Source organism: Coregonus clupeaformis, chromosome 29 (assembly GCF_020615455.1).
Source record: "Coregonus clupeaformis isolate EN_2021a chromosome 29, ASM2061545v1, whole genome shotgun sequence".
Taxonomy (NCBI): Eukaryota; Metazoa; Chordata; class Actinopteri; order Salmoniformes; family Salmonidae; genus Coregonus; species Coregonus clupeaformis.
Window position 1 is genome coordinate 58,382,386 of NC_059220.1, and position 17,276 is coordinate 58,399,661.

Here is a 17,276-nt window from a genome sequence, read left to right on the forward strand (position 1 = left end):
ATTAAATCCATTATAAAAAAATTGAAAGAATATGGCACCACAACAAACCTGCCAAGAGAGGGCCGCCCACCAAAACTCACGGACCAGGCAATGAGGGCATTAATCAGAGAGGCAACAAAGATACCAAAGATAACCCTGAGGGAGCTGCAAAGCTCCACAGCGGAGATTGGAGTGTCTGTCCATAGGACCACTTTAAGCCGTACACTCCACAGAGCTGGGCTTTACGGAAGAGTGGCCAGAAAAAAGCCATTGCTTAAAGAAAAAAATAAGCAAACGTTTGGTGTTCGCCACAAGGCATGTGGGAGACTCCCCAAACATATGGAAGAAGGCACTCTGGTCAGATGAGACTAAAATTGAGCTTTTTGGCCATCAAGGAAAACGCTATGTCTGGCACAAACCCAACACCTCTCATCACCCCGAGAACATCATCCCCACAGTGAAGAATGGTGGTGGCAGCATCATGCTGTGGGGATGTTTTTCATCGGCAGAGACTGGGAAACTGTTCAGAATTGAAGGAATGATGGATGGCGCTAAATACAGGGAAATTCTTGAGGGAAACCTGTTTCAGTCTTCCAGAGATTTGAGACTGGGACGGCGGTTCATCTTCCAGCAGGACAATGACCTAAATGGCATACTGCTAAAGCAACACTTGAGTGGTTTAAGGGGAAACATTTAAATGTCTTGGAATGGCTTAGTCAAAGCCCAGACCTCAATCCAATCGAGAATTTTTAAAGATTGCTGTACACCAGCGGATCCCATCCAACTTGAAGGAGCTGAAGCAGATTTGCCTTGAAGAATGGGCAAATATCCCAGTGGCTAGATGTGCCAAGCTTATAGAGACATACCTCAAGAGACTTGCAGCTGTAAATGCTGCAAAAGGTGGCTCTACAAAGGATTGACATTGGGGGGGATAGTTATGCACGCTCAAGTTTTCATTTTTTTTTCTCATTTCTTGATTGTTTCACAATAAAATATATTTGCATCTTCAAAGTGGTATGCATGTTGTGTAAATCAAATGATACAAACCCCCATAAAATCCATTTTAATTCCAGGTTGTAAGGCAACAAAAGGGGGTGAATACTTTCGCAAGCCCCTGTAAATTGCCTATTTGCAAGATTGACTTGTTATTTCAATAGGTATAGGCTACTGACTAAAATCTGGGTTTATAATTGCAATTACATTTGCCATGGTTTGCTGAGCTAGATGGGAGTATAGCTAGACGGTACACTGTCCTTCTCTCAGAACATATCAAAGCTGCAGGCTAAGGATAAATCTAGACTTGGTTTCCTCTATCGTAATCGCTCCTCTTTCTCCCCAGCTGCCAAACTAACCCTGATTCAGATGACCATTCTACCCATGCTAGATTACGGAGACGTAATTTATAGATCGGCAGGTAAGGGTGCTCTTGAGCGACTAGATGTTTTTCACCATTCGGCCATCAGATTTGCCACCAATGCTCCTTATAGGACATATCACTGCACTCTATACTCCTCTATAAACTCGTCATGTCTGTATACCCGTCGCAAGACCCACTGGTTGATGCTTATTTATAAAACCCTCTTAGGCCTCACTCCCCCCTATCTGAGATACCTACTGCAGCCCTCATCCTCCACAAACAACACCCGTTCTGCCAGTCACATTATGTTAAAGGTCCCCAAAGCACACACATCCCTGGGTCGCTCCTCTTTTAAGTTCGCTGCAGCTAGCGACATGGAACGAGCTGCAAAAAACACTCAAACTGGACAGTTTTATCTCCATCTCTTCATTCAAAGACTCAATCATGGACACTCTTACTGACAGTTGTGGCTGCTTCGCGTGTTGTATTGTTGTCTCTACCTTCTTGCCTTTGTGCTGTTGTCTGTGCCCAATAATGTTTGTACCATGTTTTGTGCTGCTACCATGTTGTGCTGCTGCCATGTTGTGTTGCTACCTTGTTGTTGTCATGTGGTGTTGCTACCATGCTGTGTTGTCATGTGTTGCTGCCATGCTATGTTGTTGTCTTAGGTCTCTCTTTATGTAGTGTTGTGGTGTCTCTCTTGTCGTGATGTGTGTTTTATTTTTAATCCCAGCCCCTGTCCCCGCAGGAGGCCTTTTGCCTTTTGGTAGGCCGTCATTGTAAATAAGAATTTGTTCTTAACTGACTTGCCTAGTTAAATAAAGGTTAAATAAAATAAAATAAAATGCAGGTAGCCTATAGCCCCTGATAGGCCAACATCTAATTTCAGGGAAAAGTCCACAATGAAACTGACATTAAATGTGGAGAATGATACATTTGCGATAGAGCTGTGACCATAATCACAATTGATAACTTCAAATTTAATTAACTAAACATGGCCATTAATAATTGCATAATAACACAAGGCAACAACAACAAACTGAGTTATAGGCTATTTATTAAATCCGTTTGCCAGCTCCAGGTAGACTACAGAAGTGGAACAAATTGATTTGCAATGACTTCAGTCATTTCAACATACTGTATTTATTGTATCAAATGGTAGGCTACAGTAGCCTACAATGGCATGTCAACTACTTGGTGGCCAACAGATGCAAATGTAGCCTATCATTCTCCACATTTAATGTCATTTTCATTGTCGACTTTTTCCCCATAACACAAGCACGCGAGGAAGTTCCATAACTTCCATTTCAAATTACGCAGCGCTCCAGACCCTAGAACTGAGCATGAGTAAAACCCTTCGCTTGATACAGTTATCTATAAGTAAAGTCAACATTAGAATGCAGTTTACTTTAAACCACCTCTGAGCGAACTTATCGAAAGAGCTCTAGTGCGCCTAAAGTCGTTTTCCAATGCTTTGTCGCCGTTATATCAGTTTTAGTGCGTGAATATGTTTTATGGAAAAAAGGTGATAATGACCAATCTAAATAGCCTACCAATAACTGGTAAAAAGTTGTCACGACGTGCACATTTGCTGCTCGGTCTCCGTGACTCAGCTGCCTCTCAACGCACACACACACCTCCGGCCCTCCCCATCTCCACCTGTCACTCAATTCAATTCAAGGGGCTTTATTGGCATGGGAAACATATGTTTACATTGCCAAAGCAAGTGAAATGGATAAACAAAAGTGAAATTAACAATAAAAAGTGAACAGTAAATATTACACTCACACAAGTTCCAAAAGAATAAACACATTTCAAATCTCATATTATGTATTGTAACGATGTGCAAATAGTTAAAGTACAAAAGGGAAAATAAGTCAACATCAATATGGGTCGTATTCACAATGTCACGACTGTCTGTGAGATGCGGTAAACGAAGTCAGGCGCAGGACACAGAACTCTCGGATACGTACTTTTAATACGAAAAGGATCCAAAAGGACACAGAAAATAACTCCACGCAGGGAGGAAATAACCACTCACAAAATAGACAACCGTGAAGGGGAAAACAATCACACACAAAGTACACATGAGAGACAGGGGTAATTATAAGGGAAACAATTAACATAATGACGAACAGGTGTAAACAATACAGACAAAACTAAACAAACACCGATAACATCGAACGGCAGTAGCTAGTACTCCGGGGACGACGAACGCCGAATCCTGCCCGAGCAAGGAGGGGGACGGCCAGGAGGACGCGGAGCAGGGCGAGTTGGGTGACTCCGGTGGAACTCTGTCAACAGGGAGGGATCTAGGATGTCCCTCCTAGGGACCCAGCACCGTTCCTCCGGACCGCACTCCCTCCCACTCCACGAGATACTGCAGACCCCCATCCGACGCCTTGAATCCACGATGGAACGGACTGAGTACGCCGGAGCCCCCTTCGATGTCTAGTGGGGGGCGGAGGGGCCTCTCGTACCTCATTCTCCTGGAGTGGACCAGCTACCACCGGCCTGAGGAGAGACACATGGAACGAGGGGTTAATGCGATAATTAACAGGCAGCTGTAACCTATAACATACCTCGTTCAATCTCCTCAGGACTTTAAATGGCCCCACAAACCGCCGGCCCAGCTTCCGGCAGGGCAGGTGAAGGGGCAGGTTTCTGGTCGACAGCCAGACCCGATCTCCCGGTGCATAAACCGGACCCTCACTGCGGTGGCGATCGGCGCTCGCCTTTTGCCGTCTGATGGCCCGCTGCAGATGGACGTGCGCAGCGTTCCATGTCTCCTCCGAGCGCCGAAACCATTCATCCACCGCAGGAGCCTCAATCTGGCTCTGATTCCAGGGTGCCAGAACCGGCTGATAGCCCAACACACACTGGAAAGGAGTGAGATTAGTGGAGGAGTGGCGGAGTGAGTTTTGGGCTATCTCTGCCCAGGGAATATACCCCGACCACTCCTCCTGCCGGTCCTGGCAGTAGGACCTCAGAAACCTACCCACATCTTGGTTTACTCTCTCCACCTGCCCATTACTCTCAGGGTGAAAACCCGAGGTAAGGCTGATCGAGACCCCCAAACGTTCCATAAACGCCTTCCACACTCTAGAGGTGAACTGGGGACCCCGATCAGACACTATATCCTCAGGCACCCCGTAGTGCCGGAAAACGTGAGTAAACAGGGCTTCGGCCGTTTGTAGGGCTGTAGGAAGACCTGGCATAGGGATGAGACGGCAGGCCTTAGAAAACCGATCCACAACGACCAAGATCGTGGTATTCCCCTGGGAGGGGGGGAAGGTCCGTGACAAAATCCACCGACAGGTGAGACCACGGCCGTTGTGGAACGGGGAGAGGTTGTAACTTCCCCCTGGGCAGGTGTCTAGGCGCCTTACACTGGGCGCACACCGAGCAGGAAGAAACGGAAACTCTCACATCCTTAGCTAAGGTGGGCCACCAGTAATTCCCGCTAAGACAGTGCACCGTCCGACCAATACCAGGATGACCAGAGGAGGGTGACGTGTGAGCCCAATAAATCAGTCGGTCATGGACCTCGAGCGGCACGTACCTCCGTCCCTCTGGACACTCTGGGGGAGAAGGGTCAGTACGTAACGCCCGCTCGATTTCCGTGTCGACCTCCCACACCACCGGTGCCACGAGACAAGACTCCGGTAGTATGGGAGTGGGCTCAATGGACCTCTCCTCTGTGTCATATCGTCGGGACAGGGCGTCTGCCTTAACGTTCTGTGACCCGGGGATATACGTGATCTTAAAGACAAACCGGTCCAGAAACATGGCCCACCTAGCCTGACGAGGGTTCAGTCTCTTCGCTGCCCGGATGTACTCCAGGTTACGATGGTCAGTCAGAATGAGAAAAGGGTGAATAGCCCCCTCAAGCCAATGTCTCCACACCTTCAGGGCCTGGTCCACAGCTAGCAGCTCTCTGTCCCCCACGTCATAATTGCGCTCCGCCGGACTGAGCTTCTTAGAATAGAAAGCACAGGGGCAGAGTTTTGGAGGCGTGCCCGAGCGCTGAGACAGTATAGCACCGATCCCCGCCTCGGACGCATCCACCTCGACTTGGAACGCCAAAGAGGGATCCGGATGTGCCAGCACCGGAGCTGAGGTGAACAGGTCCTTCAAATGACTAAAGGCACTGTCTGCCTCAGCCGACCACTGCAAACGCACCGGGCCCCCCTTTAGCAGGGAGGTAATGGGAGCCACTACCTGTCCAAAACCCCGGATAAACCTCCGGTAGTAATTGGCAAAACCCAAAAACCGCTGCACCTCCTTTACTGTAGTTGGAGTCTGCCAATTACGCACGGCTGAAACGCGGTCAATCTCCATCTCCACCCCTGACGCAGACAACCGGTGTCCCAGGAAGGAGATGGACTCCTGGAAAAACAGACATTTCTCTGCCTTCACATACAGATCATGCTCCAACAGTCTACCCAGCACCCGACGTACCAGGGACACATGCTCGGGATGCGTGTAGCGGAGTATATCAGAATGTCATCAATATACACCACTACCCCCCTGTCCATGCAAATCCCGGAAAATCTTGTCTACAAATGATTGGAAGACTGAAGGAGCATTCATTAGACCGAATGGCATGACGAGGTACTCATAGTGACCCGAGGTGGTACTGAAGGCTGTTTTCCACTCATCTCCCTCCCGAATGCGCACCAGGTTGTAAGCGCTCCTGAGATCCAATTTTGTGAAGAAGCGCGCCCCGTGTAATGACTCCGTCATACTAGCAATCAGAGGGAGAGGATAGCTGTATTTAATAGTGATCTGATTGAGACCACGGTAATCAATACACGGGCGTAAACCCCCATCCTTCTTCTTCACAAAAAATAAACTTGAGGACGCAGGAGAAATGGAAGGCCGTATGTATCCCTGTCTCAAGGATTCGGCGACGTATGTCTCCATAGCAGCCGTCTCCTCCTGAGACAGAGGATACACATGGCTGCGAGGGAGCGCCGCGCCAACCTGGAGGTCTATCGCACAATCCCCCTGTCGATGAGGTGGTAATTGAGTCGCCTTCTTCTTACAGAAGGCGCTTGCCAAATCGGCATACTCAGGAGGAATGTGCATTGTGGGCATTTGGTTCGGACTCTCCACCGTCGTTGCCCCTACGGAAACACCTACACACCGCCCCACACACTGATAATAATAATAATAATAATAATAATATGCCATTTAGCAGACGCTTTTATCCAAAGCGACTTACAGTCATGCGTGCATACATAATTTTTTTTTGTGTATGGGTGGTCCCGGGGATCGAACCCACTACCTTGGTGTTACAAGCGCCGTGCTCTACCAGCTGAGCTACAGAGGACCACGAGAGCCCTCTGTTGCCATGAAATGTTGGGGTCATGAGATATTAACCAGGGAAGTCCCAACACCACTGGAAACGCAGGAGAGTCAATTAAATACAACTGTATAGTCTCCTCATGACCCTTCTGCGTTTTCATCTTCAGTGGCGCTGTGACCTCCCTAATCAATCCCAAACCCAAAGGCCGGCTATCTAGGGCATGGATAGGGAAGGGCACATCGACTGGTAATATAGGGATCCCTAACTTATATGAGAAATGGCGATCAATAAAATTCCCAGCTGCGCCTGAATCGACTAGCGCCTTATGCTGGGAGTAAGAAGAAACTTCTGGAAACATCACTTGGATACACATATGAACAGCAGAGAGCTCTGGGTGAGTTGGGACCTTACTCACCGGGAATGACTCATCAGTGCGCTGCCTGCTGCCTCGAATCCGAGGAGACCCTCCCCAGCACCGAACCGCTGTGTGTCCTCGGCGGCCACAGTTGGTGCAGGGGACAGCCTCCTTCCTGGCCTCCCTACTACCAGCACCCCTGAGCTCCATAGGGCTCGGCTCGGAGGTGCTGGGGGATGGAATGGACGGAGTCCAGTGCGAATTCCTGCACGCTCCTCCTCCCCTGTCTGAGGTGGAATAGACGCTCATCCGCCGCCTTCCCCTCCGGGGGATGATCGAACACTGCCCTGAAGCGGCGGGTGAACTCCGCATAGTTCACAGTAGCAGCGTCAATCCCTCCCCACTCAGCGTTGGCCCACTCCAGTGCCTTGCCGGACAGACAGGAGATGAGGGCGGACACGCTCTCGTATCCCGAGGGTGCCGGGTGAATGGTTGCCAGGTAAAGTTCCACCTGGAACAGGAAACCCTGACACCCGGCTGCGGTGCCATCATAAGCGAGAGCCGAATCCCACTGGACTCCGGATGTGAGACGATAGGAGTAGCCGATGGTGGTGGTATCGTTGGAGGAGGTGTGGGCAAACCTCCTCTCTCCCATCGTCCCAAAGTGTTCATAACGTTATCCATAGCGGCACCAAGATTTTGGAGCATCGCTGCCTGTTGTAGGACGCGCTCCTCGAGTGATCCAGTCGGTGCCGTCGCTCCTGCTGACTCCATGGTAAGGTGTGTGATTCTGTCACGACTGTCTGTGAGATGCGGTAAACGAAGTCAGGCGCAGGACACAGAACTCTCGGATATGTACTTTTAATATGAAAAGGATCCAAAAGGACACAGAAAATAACTCCACGCAGGGAGGAAATAACCCGCTCACAAAATAGACAACCGTGAAGGGGAAAACAATCACACACAAAGTACAGATGAGAGACAGGGGTAATTATAAGGGAAACAATTAACATAATGACGAACAGGTGTAAACAATACAGACAAAACTAAACAAACACCGATAACATCGAACGGCAGTAGCTAGTACTCCGGGGACGACGAACGCCGAAGCCTGCCCGAGCAAGGAGGAGGAGCAGCCTCGGCAGAATCCGTGACACACAATGGTGTTCGTTCTTCACTGGTTGCCCTTTTCTTGTGGCAACATGTCACAAATCTTGCTGCTGTGATTGCACACTGTGGTATTTCACCCAATAGAAATGGGAGTTTATCAAAATTGGTCTGTGTAATCTTTGTTGGTCTGTGTAATCTGAGGGAAATATGTGTCTCTAATATGGTCATACATTTGGCAGGAGGTTAGGAAGTGCAACTCAGTTTCCACCTCATTTTGTGTGCAGTGTGCACATAGCCTGTCTTCTCTTGAGAGCCAGGTCTTCCTACGGTGACCTTTCTTAATAGCAAGGCTATGCTCACTGAGTCTGTACATAGTCAAAGCTTTCCTTAATTTTGGGTCAGTCACAGTGGTCAGGTATTCTGCCACTGTGTACTCTCTGTTTAGGGCCAACTAGCATCCTAGTTTTCTCTGTTTTTTTGTTAATTCTTTCCAATTTTACATTTACGTCATTTAGCAGACGCTCTTATCCAGAGCGACTTACAAATAGGTGTCAAGTAATTATCTTTTTGTTTTCTCATGATTTGATTGGGTCTAATTGTGTTGATGTCCTGGGGCTCTCTGAGGTCTGTTTGTGTTTGTGAACAGAGCCCCAGGACCAGCTTGCTTAGGGGACTCTTCTCCAGGTTCATCTCTCTGTAGGTGATGGCTTTGTTAAGGAAGGTTTGGGAATCGCTTCCTTTTAGGTGATTGTAGAATTTAACGGCTCTTTCCTGGATTTTGATAATTAGCGGGTATCAGCCTAATTCTGCTTTGCATGCATTATTTTGTGTTTTATTTGATAGTTTTGCAGAATCTTGCATGCAGAGTCTCAATTTGGTGTTTGTCCTATTTTGTGAATTCTTGTTTGGTGAGCAGACCCCAGACCTCACAACCATAAAGTGCAATGGGTTCTATAACTGATTCAAGTATTTTAGGCCAGATCCTAATTGGTATGTCACATTTTATGTTCCTTTTGATAGCATAAAAGGCCCTTCTTGCCTTGTCTCTAAGATCGGAAGTTACCTGTGGCGCTGATGTTTAGGCCGAGGTATGTAAAGCTTTTTGTGCTCTAGGGCAACGGTGTCTAGATGGAATTTGTATTTCTGGTCCTGGCAACTGGACCTTTTTTGGAACACAATTATATTTGTCTTACTGAGATTTACTGTCAGGGCCCAGGTCTGACAGAATCTGTGCAGAAGATCTAGGTGCAGCTGTAGGCCCTCCTTGGTTGGGGACAGAAGCACCAGATCATCAGCAAACAGTAGACATTTGACTTCAGATTCTAGCAGGGTGAGGCCGGGTGCTGCAGACTGTTCTAGTGCCCTCGCCAATTTGTTTATATATATGTTGAAGAGGGTGGGGCTTAAGCTGCATCCCTGTCTCACCCCACGGCCCTGTGGAAAGAGATGTGTGTGTCTTTTGCCCATTTTAATTGCACAGTTGTTGCTTGTGTACATGGATTTTATAATGTCATATGTTTTCCCCCAGCCCCACTTTCCATCAATTTGTATAGCAGACCCTCATGCCAAATTGATTGAAAATGTTTTTTGAAGTCAACAAAGCATGAGAAGACTTTGTTTTGGTTTGTTTGTTTGTCAATTAGGGTGTGCAGGGTGAATACGTTGTCTGTCGTACGGTAATCTGGTAAAAAGCCAATTTGATATTTGTTTAGTACATTGTTTTCACTGAGGAAATGTACAAGTCTGCTGTTAATGATAATGCAGAGGATTTTCTCAAGGTTGCTGTTGAAGCATATCCCACGGTAGTTATTGGGGTCAAATTTGTCTCCGCTTTTGTGGATTGGGGTTATCAGTCCTTGGTTCCAAATATTGGGGAAGATCCACTCACACACTCACTCACTAAGTAACAGCCTGCTCACTGCCTGACAGTCAGCAGCAGCAGGTCACAGTGAAATATATATATATATATTAAAAGATAAATGCCATGTCGGCCGCGGTGCAATTTAGAAGTGGCCCAAAAACCCGCCACCCGCGACCAATACATTTTCACCTGCGACATTGTTTTCAAAGTATCCCAATTTCGCACGAAAACTGCAAACATGGCAACACTGATCACTAACCATGATCAAAAAAGGCAATAGTAGCCTAAACATGTAACCCCCATGAATGATGCAGCGCCTCCCCTGTGCCAGTCGGTGTAATTGAGTAAATTATGGATCTCTATGGAAAGACTCATCATCTACCCAAGTTTCGTCAAAATCGGGCCAGTGGTGTCTGAGATATCGCTTGGGTTAGCTAGACTCATATCCCTGAGCATGTGCACTAAATATCAGCTCTCTGCGTCAAACAGATCAAGATATAAACGTGCCCATTATAGTGCCACCGTGTGGTCGATATGAATGTTTTGCATATGTTGAATCTTGACAGTATTTGCAACATGTGTACCAAATTGTTTTACAATACGAATATCCTTGACCGATTTATACTTTAGGTCAAACAGGGTGAGGGGCGTGACCTTTCAAAGTTTGAAAATGCAAGCTCTTGTTAAAGCGCCACCATCTGGCCAATCAGTGTAATTTAGTAAATGCCGGATCTCTATGGCAAGACGCATAATTCACCTAAGTGTCATCAAAATTGGGCCAGTGCTGGCTGAGATATTGCATGTGACTAACATAAGAATGAGAACATGCGTACGGACGGAGACAGATTGAACATATATGTGAGGTCTGAAGTAATCTCATTAGCATTATTGCAGAATATCAATGATGAACTGTCTGGAAATTGGTGAGGGTTGAAAATGAGGGGTTGCAAGTGTTTCTTTCATCACATTCCCAGTGGGTCAGAAGTTTACATACACTCAATTAGTATTTGGTAGCATTGCCTTTAAATTGTTTAACTTGGGTCAAACAGTTTGGGTAGCCTTCCACAAGCTTTCCACAATACGTTGGGTGAACTTTGGCCCATTCCTCCTTACAGAGCTGGTGTAACTGAGTCAGGTTTGTAGGCCTCCTTGCTCGCACACGCTTTTTCAGTTCTGCCCACACATTTTCAATAGGATTGTGGTCAGGGCTTTGTGATGGCCACTCCAATACCTTGACTTTGTTGTCCTTAAGTCATTTTGCCACAACATGATGCTGCCACCCCTGTGCTTCACGGTTGGGATGGTGTTCTTCGGCTTGCAAGCAAACCCCCTTTTTCCTCCAAACATAACGATGGTCATTATGGCCAAACAGTTGTATTTTTGTTTCATCAGACCAGAGGACATTTCTCCAAAAAGTACGATCTTTGTCCCCATGTGCAGTTGCAAACCGTAGTCTGGCTTTTTTATGGCGATTTTGGAGCAGTGGCTTCTTCCTTGCTGAGCAGCCTTTCAGGTTATGTCGCTATAGGACTCGTTTTACTGTGGATATAGATACTTTTGCACCTGTTTCCTCTAGCATCTTCACAAGGTCCTTTGCTGTTGTTCTGGGATTGATTCACACCAAAGTACGTTCATCTCTAGAAGACAGAATGCGTCTCCTTCCTGAGCGGTATGATGGCTGTGTGGTCCCATGGTGTTTATACTTGCGTACTATTGTTTGTACAGATGAACATGGTACCTTCAGGCGTTTGGAAATTGCTCCCAAGGATGAACCAGACTTGTGGAGGTCTATAATTTCTTTTCTGAGGTCTTGGCTGATTTCTTTTGATTTTCCCATGATGACAAGCAAAGAGGCACTGAGGTTGAAGGTAGGCCTTGAAATACATCCACAGGTACACCTTCAATTGACTCAAATGATGTCAATTAGCCTATCAGAAGCTTCTAAAGCCATGACATCATTTCCTGGAATTTTCCAAGCTGTTTAAAGGCACAGTCAACTTAGTGTATGTAAACTTCTGACCCACTGGAATTGTGATATAGTGAATTATAAGTGAAATAATCTGTCTGTAAACAATTGTTGGAAAAATTACTTGTGTCATGCACAAAGTAAATGTCCTAACCGACTTGCCAAAACTATAGTTTGTTAATGAATTAATGAAATGTGTGGAGTGGTTGAAAAACAAGTTTTAATGACTCCAACCTAAGTGTATGTAAACTTCTGATAAGATCTGTTGTCTGTACCATCTCCACTTGTCACAGACAGCTCCACACCACAGACTTCTGCAACAGTGTCAAACACTGACATTTTCACAATGTTGGGGAGCAGTGAACTATATGTAGTTCAACTAGTAATTTAACAACATTTTGCAATAGCTTGGTGGTAGTTAAACTAAATTCAAATATAGGTAGTGTTTCAGTAGTTAATTACTTTTTTTGCGGTGTAGCTAACTACTGGAACTACACGCTACTTTTTTTTCTTCTAAAAATATTATAAAATATGGGTGAAGGAGAATATGGGGGAATTTCCTTTATTTTTCGGCATCAGACCTTCCTAATTATCACTTGAAACATTGTTTTTGTGTTTAATAGGATAAATTACACATTCTGTTAACATATGACCCCAAAGTGATCTGTTCTTGCAATTTATAGGCTTTTACATTTCAGATTTACATGTGATAATTTATCACAAAGTAGTTTGGATGTAGTGAACTACTTTTTCAAAGTAACTTTAGTTAAGTAAACTATATTTTTTGTAGGTTTAGCTTAAGTGTAGTTTAACTTCTTCCAGTGTGAAGTAATTGGTAGCTATATGTACACTTCCTTTTCACACACATTTGAAAAAAGTGCCTTAAAGACAAAATGCTTGGGGGTTTCCTGATGTCATGGGTATCATTTGACCAAATTAAAATGGTCATACAGTAGACCTAGTATGCATATATACAGTTCATTCGGAAAGTATTCAGACCCCTTTACTTTTTCCACATTTTGTTATGTTACAGCCTTATTCTAAAATTGATTAAATGATTTTTTCCCCCCTCATCAATCTACACACAATACCCAATAAGGACAAAGCGAAAACTGGTTTAAAGATTATTTTGCTAATTTATTACAAATAAAAAACAGAAATGCCTTATTTACATAAGTATTCAGACCCTTTGCTATGAGACTCGAAAATTTAGCTCAGGTGCATCCTATTTCCATAGATCATCCATGAGATGTTTCTGCAACTTGATTGGAGTCCACCTGTGGTAAATACAATTGATTGGACATGACTTGGAAAGGTACACACCTGTCTATATAAGGTCCCACAGTTGACAGTGCATGTCAGAGCAAAAACCAAGCCATGAGGTCAAAGGAATTGTCCGTAGAGCTCTGAGACAGGATTGTGTCGAGGCACAGATCTGGGGAAGGGCCATGGTCAGTGACGTGACCAAGAACCCGATGGTCACTCTGACAGAGCTCTAGAGTTCCTCTGTGGAGATGGGAGAACCTTCCAGAAGGACAACCATCTCTGCAACACTCCACCAATCAGGCCTTTATGGTAGAGTGGCCAGACGGAAGCCACTCCTCAGTAAAAGGCACATGACAGTCCGCTTGGAGTTTGCCAAAAGGCACCTAAAGACTCTCAGACCATGAGAAACAAGATACTCTGGTCTGATGAAACCAAGATTGAACTCTTTGGCCTGAATGCCAAGCGTCACATCTGGAGGAAACCTGACACCATCCCTATGGTGAAGCATGGTGGTGGCAGCATCATGCTGTGGGGATGTTTTTCAGGGGCAGGGACTGGGAGACTAGTCAGGATCGAGGGAAAGATGAACGGAGCAAAGTACAGAGAGATCCTTGATGAAAACCTGCTCCAAAGCACTCAGGACCTCAGACTGGGGCGAAGGTTCACCTTCCAACAGGACAACGACCCTAAGCACACAGCCAAGACAACACAGGAGTGGTTTTGGGACAAGTTTCTGAATGTCCTTGAGTGGCCCAGCCAGAGTCCAGACACGAACCCGATCGAACATCTCTGGAGAGACCTGAAAATTGCTGTGCAGCGACACTCCCCATCCAACCTAACAGAGCTTGAGAGGATCTGCAGAGAAGAATGAGAGAAACTCCCCAAATACAGGTGTGCCAAGCTTGTAGCGTCATACCCACAAAGACTCAAGGCTGTAATCGCTGCCAAAGGTGCTTCAACAAGGTACTGAGTAAAGGGTCTGAATACTTATGTAAATGTGGATTTTCAGTTTTTTATTTTTCATTAATTTGCAAAAATATATAAAAACCTGTTTTTGCTTTGTAATTATGGGGTATTGTGTGTAGATTGATGAGGGGAAAAAACTATTTAATCAATTTTAGAACAAGGCTGTAACGTAACAAAATGTGGAAAAAGTCTGAATACTTTTCCGAAGGCACTGCACATCTCAGTATTGTTTGTTATTAAGGCTTGTGGTGATCGTAATTGTATAGTACTTTTTTATCTATTACAACTAAATAATACAAGAGGGCAACAGAATGTTCAGCTTGTTCGAAGACTGTTAAATGGATGTTGTTTGATGATGGCATGGTTTCAAATAGCTGATGAAATAGGAGGATGATACAGCATGACTCCTACTGCTTCATCCACTTTTTGTGATGATTCATCATCAGCTTTCCGCTGACAGAGGGTTGCTAGAGAGAATCTGCATGCACTGTGGTGGCACTGCATTGAATCTTATCTCCACAGCATCATGTTTAGTCCCCTTCCTCTCAAAAAGGAAGTGACAAGGCAGCAGAATATAAAGATGATACAGATATATATAATATATAGACTACAGAGGAACCAAGACAAAGACAGGTCAAAAGCCAGACTTTCGAACACATCTCAAATCATCATGAAGACTACCTTCTTGGCTCTTGGGTTATTGCTGCTGACAGTATCCCACTCCTATGCTATCCGTAAGTTCATTAAGTTTTCATAAGGATTGTGCAGAAGTATGTAACCAATGTGTGCTTATATGCCCTCTATAACTTGGCTAGGAGAATCCTTTTATGATTTTGATTATATACCTGTAAGATCTTGTCATACTTATCTTGGGTTGGTTGCCTTATGGCTTATGCTAGGAAATAGTAATCAAAGGATGTTCTAATTGACACATCTTATTCCCCCACAGCTTTTGGACTGGAGTCATCACCTGACAGCTGCTGTTTCAGCTTCTCCGAAAGTAGAGTGCCCTACAAGAAGATCGACTCCATCCAGAAGACTCACAGTGGATGCCCCCTACCAGCATTTGTGTAAGTGTTTGTTCCTCTTACTCTGATGCCACAGTCCAACAGCACAACTGCTTAGTTTGAGGCCCTAGGATTGTCTCAGTTATGGAAGACTAAAGAGCTGGTGACTTTCACTGACTTGCAACAGTCATAAAAGCAATAGAACCCGCCTGATGTTTCTCCTTTGTACCATTATCTCTCTACAACAGGGTCAAAACTGTTGAGGGCAGAGTGATTTGCTTCAAGTCGAGTGTGCCGTGGGTACAGAAAGCCTTCAACCGGGTCAAGCAGTCAGCAGCTGTGGCCAAAGGTAGCGGCATTGGGGGTAGCAGTCATCCTTGATAGCCTCCTCATCATGACTCAAGACTCACAAGACTACTCCATAATCAACATACAAGCAAAGGCAAAGAGTTTTAATGTAGCTCACTGGATGGCACCAAACTTTTGGTTATTATAAATTATTTCTTCATGTTTTACTGTATATGTCCACTTTTTTTACTATGAAAACCTTCTGGACTATTTCTTATAACACGTTTTAAGAGTAAGAGACTGACTGACATGTTTATCACTTAGAATACAGCAATTACTATTTTGCAATATATGGAATTGGGATAGGAGAGTGTTAGGATGTACATGCATGTTTTTGTGTGTGTGAATACTGTATGTGAGAATCCACTGCTTAAATAAAATGAGAGAAAACATTTGACTTAAACATAACCGTCTCATCTTTAATATTAATAATGTACAGTTAGATAGAGAGAACAGATGATAATAAAATGAAGAACCGAATGAAGCTGAAAAGTGTACATATAAAAAACAACTCCTAAAGTTATGACTACCTTTAACAGGGGTTTCTAGGATAAGGGATTGGTTAAAGTACTATTTAGGAAAAGTTTGTTTCAGAACTTAGCTCAACTGAGCCTTTTACTGAGCAGTGTAGGTTGGGTCAAAGGTTTTCTTCTGTTAATTCACAGGGATTTTGAGTTTGTATTCAGTTGTGAAGCATATAACAATTTAGTCATTTCCATTATGAATGTGAACCAGAGAATGAGTACAGAGGTTAGATATTAGATGTGTGTATGTGTCTGTGTCCCTTTTGCATGTCTTCGAGTGCATCTGTTAAGATTCTACAGGTTTGCAAAATCAAGACTAGGCTTATGAACCACTTACTGTAATGATCCTACTGGGTTTAAGAAATCTTAGTTCTCCAACCATACATACATTATATATTAAAATAAAACTTGACGTTTCTCTGAGCGGTAAGGGTTTTGAGGTGCCACACAGTGTGGCTCAGTGTTAAGAGTCTCACCATGCGTTTGGGGCAAACCCATGCATATAGAGCTTTCGGCACATTCTTTAGAACAAGGGACGAGACAGGGAGAGAGGACAAGGGATAGATAGGGCTTTAGGTTTAGGCCTTCCACAAAGTCCATCACTTCACAATATAAAACATCATCATAATCACAGTTATCATTGGTTTTAGACACCCATGCGATTTGTGTAATATCATCTATATAATAGGGACATGATTATCTACTTCAGTATCCAGATAATGTTGCTATGACTGTCAATGTTCCTGTTACCGTTACATGTGTTATATTAGTAAAAATCGGAGGCATGGTTCTGATTTCATTATCAGGCATTATCTAGGACCTCAAACACATAGTTTACAGTTATACACACACAGGCACACACACAGACACACATTTGAGATAGGTCATCCTCTTTCCTGAACCTGGCTTTTTCATCTTGACTTGGCTTTTCACTGTCATCATTCCACACAATTATTTTCCTGTTTCTTGTACACTCCGACCTGACTCAAACCCTTAATGATCACCTACACCGACCCCCGCACCACCCCCACCCCACCCACCCACCCCGTACACACACTCCCAAGTGTGGTGTTTAACATGCACATGTCCTAGGTGTTCAGGGAATTTCAGAGTGTATGTGATTACGTGTCACAATGGAGTGTGCTTGTGAATGGTCTAAGACTTGAGCTGCCTCTGCTGGAAGAAACAGGTGAGTTCGGTGGCTAGAGCAGCATCTAGAAACCAGT

At 44.8% G+C, this 17,276-nt stretch overlaps 1 protein-coding gene across 1 annotated transcript; it reads left to right on the top strand.

Moving 5' to 3' along the window:
* Positions 1-1,356: 1,356 nt before the first annotated feature.
* LOC121576720 (C-C motif chemokine 8) lies at positions 1,357-17,069 on the top strand. Its single transcript, XM_041890102.1, has 3 exons — positions 1,357-1,393; positions 15,121-15,241; positions 15,427-17,069. The coding sequence occupies exons 1-3, from the start codon at positions 1,357-1,359 to the stop codon at positions 15,557-15,559; spliced, it is 291 nt and encodes a 96-aa protein (XP_041746036.1). The 3' UTR covers positions 15,560-17,069.
* The last annotated feature ends 207 nt before the right edge of the window (positions 17,070-17,276 follow it).

Excerpts from the sequence above, each read along its gene's own strand:
- LOC121576720 (XM_041890102.1), top strand. The coding sequence starts at position 1,357 with ATGCTAGATTACGGAGACGTAATTTATAGATCGGCAG. Across the intron at positions 1,394-15,120 it reads CGTAATTTATAGATCGGCAG|CTTTTGGACTGGAGTCATCA; the intron begins GTAAGGGTGCTC and ends ATTCCCCCACAG. Across the intron at positions 15,242-15,426 it reads TGCCCCCTACCAGCATTTGT|GGTCAAAACTGTTGAGGGCA; the intron begins GTAAGTGTTTGT and ends TCTCTACAACAG.